Here is a 12,500-nt window from a genome sequence, read left to right as displayed (position 1 = left end):
CGCGACCTCGGAACGACTCGTAGAGAAGCAGTCTGATGTGCCAGCGCCACTGGTAGAACGCGGCCACCGCGGAGAGCAGAGCGATGAAGATGGTCACGGTAGCGATGATGAACTGGTACGCTTCGCGGCTCAGGAAGCACACCTGTTTGTTTAACGTGAACGCCGCTAGAAGCGTGTGGGGCAGGTTGCTGCAGGTGTAGTTTCTGTACGAGTGTTGGAACAGGGCGGGGGACGTGAGAAACCAGTCTTGGAACCACAACAGATCGCAGTCACACAACAAAGGGTTCCCGCTGAAGTCGACGTGCTGTAAGCGGTTTCGAGTTGTCTGACTGAACGTCGACTCCCGTATGGTTTGTATCTGGGCGTCGTTGAAATTTAACTCCGTCAGGTTGTGGAAGGAATCAAACGTACCGTCCGGTATTTCGGTCAGTTTGTTTCGATACAAGAACAATGTCTGCAGCCTGGTTAGGGTAGAAAATATGTTTTTACTAACGCTCTGCAGTCCAAAAGAACCCATGTACAGTTTCTCGAGACTAGTCAAGGTACCAAACAGCCGGTTGAATTTTTCGTCAGGTATGTGTGAACCGAGATTATGGCTCACTTGCAGCAACTTCAGGTTTGGCAAACCAGCAAAACTGTCGGGGTCTATAGTCACGTCACTGAAAGGAATGGTACAGTACATCAGCGACATTGTTTGAAGCGAAGGGTTCCGAAAAGCAAAGCGTTGTATCGTGGATATTGGTTCCATAGACTCCAAGGACAAATGCACCAAGGCTGGGAAGCTGTTTTTACCAAACATATCCGTTTTTATTGTTGACATGCGGTTTTTTCCTACGTGAAGGACACCAAGACTAGGTAAACAAATATGCGACGAAAAATCAGACAGCGAGTTTTCTTCCAAGTCGAGACGACTCAACCGAGGGAATAAAGAAGATCCGTTCCTGCAGCTCTCAGGCAAGCGAAGAAGGGCGTTGGAGGAAAGGTCTAAGCGTATTAAAGACGGCAGGTTGCCTGGAGTGGTATGCGTGACCCCACTACTTGACAATGACAGTTCTGTCAGATACTGCAGATGCGCAAACACAGAAAAGTTCACTCGCTGCAGCATGTTTTCACTGAGATCTATCACCATCAAGCGCAAGGGTGGAGTCCTGTGGAAGAAGTCATCGGGAAGCGGACCCAGTCCCAGACCTCTCATGTACAGCCTTTTGATGTTAGTCGCAGAGAATACGGCCCTCAGCACGCTGTAGTTCAGACCGTTGTTGTGGTCCAGTCTCACTCCCTGCAGTTTTGTCAGATGATTGAAAGTCTGTGGGTGTAGGTACTCCAGCCCGTTGCTTTGAAGGTCGATGGTGATAAGACGAGTCACGTTGTCGAAGAACGATTCGTCAGGAATCGACGTCAGGTTGTTGAAGGTGAATATCAGATGCTTGATTTTCCTCGGAAGAGCAGGAACGAACGTCAGCCGTCCAGAGCTGGACGAACAATTAGCCACCGAACCTTTACAGGTGCAGAGGTAATAACAGGAAGCGTTATCACCGGTAACACCTGCTTGGGATGTCTGGTTGCTCCGCTGTGTGTGTCGTGTACCGTGGCCGTCAATTTGCAAAGCAACACGAACTACAGGTGTTGTTAAACAAATAGTTAGACAAAGCGTGACCCCGCATAAAAGTCGAGCCGCCATCAAAGCTAATAGGCTGAGCGGGAGGTAACACACGTTTCAATTAGGTAGGTCCGGTTTTGGCGAAAAGGGAACATGTATGTCGCTTTTACTTCCCCTCAATGAGCTCCAGCGAACGGACGAAGCAAGAAGGTGCATGTACGTATAGCCTTTACCCTTTTTTGAACAGCGTACACTTATGGACGAAGAAGCATGTACACATGTAATCTTTTCTATTTTCTGAGCGTCTCCGACAGAGGGTCAAAGTAATCTCCAACTGAAGGTCAAAGCAATCTCCGACTGAAGGTGAAAGCTGCAATTTCCGACTGAAGGCGAAAGCAATCTCCGACTGAAGGTCAAAGCAATGTCCGACTGAAGGTCAAAGCAATCTCCGACTGAAGTCGAAAGCAATCTTGGACTGAAGGCGAAAGCTGCAATCTCCGACTGAAAGCCAAAGCAATCTTCCACTGAAGGTCAAAGCAATCGCCGACTGAAGGCCAAAGCAGGAAGTTTGGATGCAGCTTCCACTATCGTGTGATCATTTTCTGCTGATGGGTGAAGCGACAGAAGTATGTATGCGGTTCTCAGTCCTTCCTGATCAGCTCCAGCGTTACCATCTGTGACACACGTAAAGCAGTGCCAATAAAAAGTGAAAATTAGATCGTGGAATTGAATGCCTGGATCACAATTCTGTACTTTTAATGTAAAGTCTAAGATAAGCGAGTACAAAATGTAAGGGTTTGGGGTTGGATGCATGAACTGGGATCAGCTCGTTACTCCCCCGGCTCGTTACTCCCCCGGCTCGTTACTCCCCCTTAGGGTTAGTGTTAGGGTTAGGGTTAGTAACAAGCCGGGGGAGTAACGAGCCGGGGGAGTAACGATACGGGGGAGTAACGAGATGCTCCCCATGAACTAATGTTTGGCAGGCATGGCACACTTTAATTGTTGTTGTTGTTGTTGCAACTTAAAAACACCAACGTAATTTGTTTGGATACTCTGATAAAAAACAAGAATAAGAAAGAAACAAACGAACTTGGAGAAAAATCGACCAAACGGGGAAACTTTTTAGTCAGACACACCGAAACAAGCTTTCGCCTATATTCCGATGTTACCACACAAAAAATGTCCACACTAGTAAACATACACACCTAGACGGTAGAAAACACTGACTTTCGTTTGCAAATATCACCCACAACATAAAAGTCACAATCAAATATTCATTCCCTGATTTAGTGCAGAAGCTTTGCCCTGAATCTCAAACACGTAAAGTAAGATGGCATTCAGAGTAAAAACTTCTTTTCTTGTAAAATCGTTATGCAACATTGGGACATTTTTATTTAGCTATTTCTAGCTTTGATGAAACCCTCACATTGACAGGAAACACATATCTTTTACGCAAGGTAATAATAATAATAATAAAGTGTATTTATATTGCGCCTATCCCTTACAAAAAACAAAAATATTTGGCTCTAAGCGCATTACAACATGTGAAGGACTTGGTACAATCAAGTCTGACAAATACAACAGCACAATATACAGTCGGTCTCTTAGGTAAAAGCAGCTTCGACAGTTAAACACTTCTACTAAAAGATCCTCTAACAATTTACAAACATAGTTAAAGAACATCGAGTTAATAGGAATTAAAAAAAGGTTCTTATAATAAAACTATCTAGCGAACGACGAAGAAGAAGAAGAATAAAACTATCAATGTCAATGTATAACAAGTCATTCAACGTAAATGGCCAAAGAACAACAATAAAACAATGGTGATAAAACAGTTATACTCAATGGCTAATAACGAGGCAGAGTTAAATAGTATCGACACAAGATTAAAACAAAACATATTTCTGGAGACGAATTAACAACAATAAAGCAATGGTGATAAAACAGTTTTACTCAATGGCTAATAGCGAGGCAGAATTAAATAGTATCGACACAAGATTTAAACTAAACATATTCCTGGAGACGCATTTAATAATTATACATGTATCAAATAATCAATGTACAAAATACAGCCCTCGCAAGCAACCCGCCCCCAGCCGGCCCACAGCGCGCTACGATGGCAAGTGACCCCTCTCCTCAATGTGGCAAATACTGAACAGTGCACACAACCAATTACTCGCATATACTCGTGTCGCTCACTCGCACACACACACAAACACACACACGGACAACATCGAATCACTCGCACAGGCTAGGGGTTGAAGTATTCCCGGAAGAGGTGTGTTTTTAGAGAGGACTTGAAGGAAGGGAGAGAGGTAGAAAGGCGGACAGACATGGGCAGAGAGTTCCAAATAGAGGGAGCTGTGTAGGTAAAGGCGCGCTTGCCGAAAGCGTTCAGTTTGACGCGTGGGACAACAAGGTGCCCTGCGTCAGCGGATCTGAGGTTGCGTGTGGGGACGTGTGGCTTTAAGAGCGAAGACAGGTAAGAAGGGGCAGAGTCTTGAAGGCTACGGTAACACAGGGTAGCTATTTTATATGTTATGCGTGCTTTGATTGGTAGCCAGTGAAGGGTCATGAGGAGAGGGGTGACATGGTCGCGCTTGCGCTTGCGCAGCACAAGACGTGCTGCATTGTTCATGATGCGCTGTAGGCGGTCTAGCTTGGCGTCTGGGAGGCCGGCTAGGAGCGAGTTGCAGTAATCCAGTCTCGACAAAATAAAAGCCGAAACCAGTGTCTTGGTTGCGTCGAGGGAAAGAAGGTGTCTGATTTGGCTAATCCTCCGCATTTCAAGAAAGGCGGTTCTGCAGAGTGAGTTGATGTGGGCGTCCATTGACAGGTTACTGTCAAGGTGGACACCCAGGTTTTTTACTTTGGTGCTGAATGTGACTGTGGTATCAGAAAGGGTAAGACTGGATGATTCTGAAAGAAGCTTTAACTTTGATTGTTTGCCAACTGGCATGATCTCTGTCTTATCATCATTCATCTTGAGCTTGTTGACTGTCATCCACTGTTTGATGGAATCGCTGCATGATTCTATTGACTGCACTAACTCTGTAAACTGTTTGGTGTGTGCGGATTTTTGTAGTTGAGTGTCGTCTGCGAACATGTGGTACAGGACATTGTGGTGCTTTATGACTTTGCTTAACGGCTGCATGTACATAGTGAATAACACTGGGCCTAACACAGATCCTTGTGGGACACCATACTTTAATATGGTGTCCTCGGAGTGCTTATTCTGGATCACAACAGCCTGAGTGCGTCCAGTCAGGTAGGAGCAGAACCACCCCAGAGCCGTGCCTGTTATGCCGAATGTGGTGTTCAACCTTGCCAGCAGTATATCGTGGTCAAGGGTGTCGAACGCTGCGGATAGGTCCAACAGGGCCAGAAGCGAAACAGAGCCGCTGTCACAAGCAGTGAGAAGATCATTCGCTACCTTAAGTAGGGCTGTTTCAGTGCTGTGATCTGCGCGGTAGGCGGACTGTAATGGTTCAACCATACCTGTCTTAGCGAGATGCTCTGACAATTGGGCCAAAACAACTTTTTCAAGGACTTTCGAAACAAAAGGCAAATTGGAGACAGGGCGGTAGTTCTTGAAAGTGTTGATGTCAAGGTTAGCTTTTTTCAGGAGGGGAGTGACTACTGCATGCTTAAAAGAAGGGGGTACTTGACCGGATGTGAGGGATTGATTTATGATGTCAGTAATGACAGGGAGTAATTCCTCTAGACACTCATTTAATAGCTCTGAAGGAATTGGGTCGAGAATACAGGATTTGGGTGGAGCTTTTTCAATGATCTTCTTCACTTGTTCTTTAGTGACAGGAGAAAAATCGGTGAGGTAGGCGCCGTGAAATGGCGCATGCTCTGGATGCCCAGGAGCAGCATCAAGCTCGACTCGGTACGTGCGCATTGTTTTGTCAGTCACTACGAACAACGACACATACCATGTGACTATGTCAAGATGAACTTGGTTTGTCTACCAGCGCGTGGGGTCTGTCTGCTGAACAAAACAAAAACCAAAAACCAAAAAACAAATCAAAGACTTAAAGAGATATGCTTTACAACCAGATCAACAAGTTAGCGTACACTGACCAAGTTGTCGAAAGGCCAAGCTGACCTTAGAGATAAGGCGGTGAATGTGAGGGAGTACACTTACTGATCAGTGGTGGGATTTCCCTGCTTTGCAATTTAGTTTTAAAAACATTGTTTAAAAATCCCTCTTTTCTTTTTCCTCCCCTAAAACATAGGACCAGGCAGAATCTGAAATCGCCTCACATCCTTTGTCACCTGTACCTTCTTCTTCTTCTTCGTCCATGGGCTGAAACTCCCACGTTCACTCATGTTTTAGCACGACTGAGTCGGTTTTTACGTGAATGACCGTTTTTACCCCGCATACGCCGATTTCTATAACCCACCGAACTCTGACATGAATTACAGGATTTATCCGTGCGCACTTGGTCTTCTGCTTGCGTGTACACACGAAGGGGGTTAAGTCACTAGCAGGTCTGCACATAAGTTGACATGGGAGATCGGAAAAATCTCCACTCTTAACCCACCAGGCGCCAGCGACCGGGATTCGAACTCACGATCGACCTCCCGATTAGGAGGCCGACGTCTTACCACCACGCCACTGCGCCCGTCACCTGTACCTTCAACGATAAAGCTATCAAAATTAATAATATGTTGTGGAATGATGGGAAACAAACTTACCAAAGTTCTTTGTCTTGATCTCCAGGAAATCACAGGCACAGTTCAAAACCTGGTTTTTCGGCTGACACTGACGTTCAGTCTCTCTGTAGCAAAACAGTGTACAGCTTATCTTGTGCACAGTCTCGTATCAAGTCGTTGAGCACAACTTTCCTGTACACCTCTTGTACACACACTTATTTTCAGCTCAACAATGAACGAAAAATCATGGCGCCGTACTAAGTCAGGAAATATGAGCCACACGGCCCACAGATCTCTATCGGAAACACCACAATAGCCGTTCAATTGACACCAGCCTTATTCAGCGTTGTGGTTGGCCCCCCCTGAACTGAGTGGTGCTTAAAAGTCCAATGTACAGGTATGAGAGCTGGTGTGCGGTAGGGTAAACGGGTGTTTCACCCGACCGGCAGTCTGAGAAGAGACAAAAGGCGTAGTTTTTGCTCGGTAATAAGTACCGTAATTGGTCGTTCTCCCCGCAACAGCTCTGTCTGATTCACTACAGTACAAATTACAACTTGATAATAGTTGCAGTGAGTTTTGCAGTGGGAGGAAACAAGCCGCACTTCTCACGTTCCGCCGGCTCCGCTATGTTTAACTTACACGTAATTTTCCGTCCTCGGCGCGCCTAACACGTGTCTGGACAAGTCAGCTTCATTCTCAGAACAAGCCTGATAGACACTGCTCATAAAAAAAAACCATAGACCTATTTGTTCACAGTCCGAGTCAGCCAGAAGTAAAATCAACATCATTGACAAGCAGACGTGCAAAGTGGACGTCTCTACTCAGAAATAGCTTATCAAGGCTATCAGTCTAAAACGCAGTGTGTTTACACAGCTGCTGCCGTCCAGTCACGTTTTACTGACTGTGCAGAACAGATTCCATGTTAGCCTCAGTGGATTTCAAGTAGCTGTCACTGATAGCCGTCCTTTAAATGTAAAAAGTTGAAGTGTATCCATATGTTTGCTTGATGGTGTGCTTGTCTTTTTAAAAGAAAGTTTTATCTGGTATTTTCAGCAGAATCTGGAAAATCCTGGTATAATTTGTCTTGACGATCAGATGAATATTTTCTACATTGCAACAATATTACCGGTCTCGCCAAAACACATACACAGACACACTCTGACAGACACAGGCAAACAGAAAAAATACATCCACACACGCACGCACGCATGCACGCACGCACGCACACACACTGCACACACACACACACACACACACACGGCACACCAACCCGTTTCCTCCGTACCTATCTCTCTTCTCTGTAATCTACCACCCCTCTCTGCCTCGTCCTTCTCTCCTACGTTACCTATCGGATGATTTTCTATTTGCTGAGACTCCACAATTCTTGACCTGCCTGTGTTGAAATCATAATCAAGGCAACGATACCGAGAAGGGGGATAATCAAAGTTACTCAAGAGGATGTTTGATGAAATTGTTCATGGGAAGTAACCTGTCAGTTGAAAACAAATTCGGCGGGCGAAGTTGTTTCCCTTCAATCACCCTTTGCCAAGCAAGACCACTTCAAGTTACGGTTGGAATGAAACAGGAATATTGACCATGAAAGGACAACGACAAATAACGACGTAGAAGAACACGAGAAGTACAAAATCGACACTCCGATCTGGGCCTGTGAGAGACTCGGTGTGCAGAAAGAACCCCATTACCATCTCCAGTCATGAATACGGTGTCGTACAGTATTAAAAAAATCATTCCAGAAAGAAAGAAAGAAACGCAACCAAAAAAACACTAAAAAAACGCAACTCTGCAATGAGAGTGCTGCCTCGGGCTAGTGTCGATTTTGTACAGTCTTTTTCCTTCAAATGTAATACTTGTCTAAAGAATGTATGTCGTATTAGTCTAAATTTGAGCCATAACAACTATGGGCGCCGGTAAATTGCGAAATAAAATCAAGTTGTTTCACGTTGTTGATTATTCTCCGGCCGCGACGGTTTTGAACTGTCACGTTCTTCAATTTCAAACCTAATCTGAACGAGTTATGAAGTACAAGTCCATAATTTAAGTTGTTACAACAATGTGTCTCAGAAGCGATGTGAAATGAAATCGTTTTACGGCCGCTTAGTTCTCACACAGAGGAGTGAGTGTAGCTTGTTTAAAAGTAAACCAGAAAGGGGAAACTACTTCTCTCATAGTTAAACTTTCAACTGGCCAGTTACTTCCCATGAACTACTCATACCCAACACTCACTTGTGCGCCTGTGATGATCTCCCCTTAGGCCAACAAAAAAATAGTCTGTTTACGGTAACATAGGCAAGAAAAATATAGGTCGGGATTTTTATTTTTAGTTTTGGTTTTTTTTCTTCCCAAAAACCATGTTTTAGTTATTTTGCCAAAAAACAAAGACTTTTTTAATTTATTTTTTTTCTTTATTTTTTTTTATTTGTTTTTCCCAAATGCCAAAAAAAAGTCTAGGGTCGCGCGAAAAAATAGGGTCGGTCGGGATACCGTAAACGGACTATTTTTTTTGTTTGGCCTTACTAAAACTTCAGCTCATTCCACACACACGCACTCACGCACATAGGTCGCCTTATCCCACATAAAGGCTTGGACAAGCCTGTGATGGTTTCCATCATCGTTTTAGGGAAGGTTTCTTACAGGGATAATACCAAAGAAGAAAACACCCTGAGATCGCTTCCGGCCAAAGATTCTGCGTTACAAATAATGTTACAGCGCAGGGGGACTGTCTTCACTATCCAAACGCACTTTTATTTAATTTGTTTTAAAAGTAATGTCGAAATGTTTGTACAGCAAGAGCACTCTTCGTGCGGGTTGGATTGGGTTTCTGCTATTGATTAACCTCCCTTCTTGGTATACATCAGTGATGAGGTTACTAGCAGTGCCCAGGGGCGCATTATTATGCTCACCTGTTGCGCCTTCGAGGAAATCATGCCGTGCAGTGTACCACGTCTTGATTAAGGTACAGTGAATTCCTAAGATTCTTTAGATTCGTCAAATCCGCCCCCCCTCCCCTTAACAACTGAGTCGGTCAGAGCAGTAGTGTTCCTTTAAGTACATGTCCGGATAAATAGCTCAAATCAAGTTTCTGCTACCGACGATGAAGAGTTTCTGCTACCGACGATATTGACCCGTTTGTAAAATTACGAGTTCTCGATCTGGTCAGTTTGTCTTTATGTCACCATTATTTTTTGCCCTAGATTTTATGATCCAGCAGGTTTGCATTTTAAATAACTAATTGTTCTGCTTGAACTTTAAGAACACGACAACACATTGCAAATATATACATTTACGCATTCGGCCAAATATATTTTAATTTAATAATTGGGAAAACGGTTCTGCAAGCTGATAACTTCCTTACATGCTGCAGTAAAACGCAACGATATGATTTTCGCTTTCACTCTTTCCATGATGGGCAATCTCAAATACGAAAGTTTCATTCTTACGTAACAAGTTGAGTAATCGTTCAGCGTATATGACCGTAGCAAATCCATTGGCGATATTTCCTGGACGCCTTCGTATACAAAAGGCCTTCGAGAACTGCAGGAATACTGTTAGGTATTAACAGTTTAATTGACGCGCATTTTTTATACGTCAATGGGATTTTGGTTTCCTTGTTCGCACAACGACCATTTCAAATACAAATCAAAAATCACCCGTTTGCATTTAGATGACATTGTATAATATGCCGTCAGAGGCAGAACTGAAGAGGCAAGGCAACAGCTGGACAGAAGCAGAAAGAACAGCCAAGAACAGGGTGCGATGGAGAAATGTCGTCTATGGCCTGTGCTCCGCTGGGGGCAAAGGGCCTAAGTAAGTAAGTAAGTAATATGCTGTACGTAATAAAGAATTTGGAAAGAAGGGTATCCTTATTACTATCTTGCACCAGGAAGGCTGTCGACAGCACTCTGTAACTGCTCCTCCCCCCTCCCCCGTGTAAATGAAAGCTTTATAAATCTACTGAATTCGTGAATACTCGAAAGCTTATTACGGAGAAACCGTTTAAACACGAATGGATTCAACACTTTTGCATTGAAATGATGAATCTTTCAATTCATAGTTTAGAATATGACCAAACATTTTCTACATGTTAACATATACCGTAAAGTATCTTTCAATAGTGACAACGGACTGTTTGAACAGCAAGTAGATGACTTCCTTACTGCGGCACCGAAACCATGTTTTCCGTTTCCTTATTTCCCTGACCGCCCAGATTCAATACGCAAATATTATATGTATCTTCTGCAGTTAGATGACTAATCGTTCAAGTTGTATTGAATTCCGATGTGATTTCTTGTTTGCATGAAGACTACTTCCAATACAAATGTATCCGTTTGCATTTTGATGACAATGCTATTCACCTTTATTCGAGAATTTTAAAAAGGCTTTCCTTATTATTAACACGCATCAGGAAAAACAACAACTATGGACAGTACGCAGTCACTGTTTTGAATGCAGATGGCGCTCTTATTCAGCTCCTTAATTAGTTCATACCGAGAACTGGCTTGCCTAGTGGTAAGGCGTCCGCCCTGTGGTCGGGAGGTCGTGGGTTCGAACCCCGGCCGGGTCATACCTATCTTTCTTTCTTTTCTTTATTTGGTGTTTAACGTCGTTTTCAACCACGAAGGTTATATCGCGACGGGGAAAGGGGGGAGATGGGATAGAGCCACTTGTCAATTGTTTCTTGTTCACAAAAGCACTAATCAAAAATTTGCTCCAGGGGCTTGCAACGTAGTACAATATATTACCTTACTGGGAGAATGCAAGTTTCCAGTACAAAGGACTTAACATTTCTTACATACTGCTTGACTAAAATCTTTACAAAAATTGACTATATTCTATACAAGAAACACTTAACAAGGGTAAAAGGAGAAACAGAATCCGTTAGTCGCCTCTTACGACATGCTGAGGAGCATCGGGTAAATTCTTCCCCCTAACCCGCGGGGGGTGGGTCATACCTAAGACTTTAAAATTGGCAATCTAGTGGCTGCTCCGCCTGGCGTCTGGCATTATGGGGTTAGTGCTAGGACTGGTTGGTCCGGTGTCAGAATAATGTGACTGGGTGAGACATGAAGCCTGTACTGCGACTTCTGTCTTGTGTGTGGCGCACGTTATATGTCAAAGCAGCACCGCCCTGATATGGCCCTTCGTGGTCGGCTGGGCGTTAAGCAAACAAAACAAAAAAAACTGGCTTGCTGCTTCCCTGTTTTTTCGGATAAAATATATTAACTCGAAAGGATTGGATGGTTTTGCATTTAACTGACTTATCGTTATGCTTATAGTTGGAGCTACGCCGAAATATGTTTTACATATTTGCATACACCAGCAGAACATATTTCAGTACTAACCAGAGACTGTTCTGCAAGTAGAGGACTTCGTAACAGGCAAAACACGAAAACATGATTTCCGTTTCCCCTCTAATAGGAAACGGGTGGGTTGTTGGGTTTTCATGTCCTGTCAACCAATTTGGTTATTCGGGACCAGCAAAAAGAAGAGATGATATACTTCCGTATATAGTTAGATAACTATTCATCCATCTTGCTTCTGGGACTGTAACTAAACGGTTTTGCGATATATCCAGGGATCGCGCTAGCTTTTTAAAAAACGCGTAAGTCATACGCAACGAAACGAAAAAAACGCGTCACGGACCAATATTTTTGCGTACTACGAAAACACGTACAGACACAAACAAAACACGCACGAAAGACTTAAAGACACTCCTTACCTAAATACGGCGAGTTTTCCTGTCGAACTCCGCGCACGCCTGTCGAATAACACCCCTGCTGTCTCCAACCTTCGGGCCTTGCGAGTTTGTTTCCCGCTCTAATACGACTAGACACACTTTCCGCCTTTTGGAAGCGCGAGATGGGAGAGCAGCTAATGTCTGTTTCATTATCCGACAAGACATTATCTGGTAATACCCTCGTTACGTTCGTTTGCGATACTTCGATGCAAAAAGAAACGGACTTTAGTTTTGACGCGCAGATTTCATGTGTGTCGTCACTTCTCGAGCCCTATAGTCAGTTTCAGGATCGGGTGATTATTAAGTCAGAGCAAAAGCGCTGCGTGAAGACAAGAAAAAGTTACAATATTTTTGCGTATGGCTTACGCGGCGCGGCGAAAAAAACGCGTCAGCGACTTTTAAAATGCGTCAAATACGCAAAAATCGTGCGTAAACGCGATCCCTGTATATCCATGCATATTCAAAAACAAAAGGCCTTCT

At 43.9% G+C, this 12,500-nt stretch overlaps 1 protein-coding gene across 1 annotated transcript in view; it reads right to left on the bottom strand.

The window, feature by feature from the left end:
• Positions 1-2,283, bottom strand: part of LOC138976003 (toll-like receptor 13) — a 3,211-nt gene extending 928 nt beyond the window's left edge. Inside the window, exon 1 of the mRNA XM_070348795.1 lies at positions 1-2,283. This exon is cut by the window's left edge and continues 928 nt beyond it. Coding sequence (XP_070204896.1) covers positions 1-1,681 — 1,681 coding nt within the window. The 5' untranslated portion in view covers positions 1,682-2,283.
• Between the last annotated feature and the right edge of the window lie 10,217 nt (positions 2,284-12,500).

Source organism: Littorina saxatilis, linkage group LG9 (assembly GCF_037325665.1).
Source record: "Littorina saxatilis isolate snail1 linkage group LG9, US_GU_Lsax_2.0, whole genome shotgun sequence".
NCBI classification, from domain to species: domain Eukaryota; kingdom Metazoa; phylum Mollusca; class Gastropoda; order Littorinimorpha; family Littorinidae; genus Littorina; species Littorina saxatilis.
This window is presented reverse-complemented; position numbering and strand designations above follow the sequence as displayed.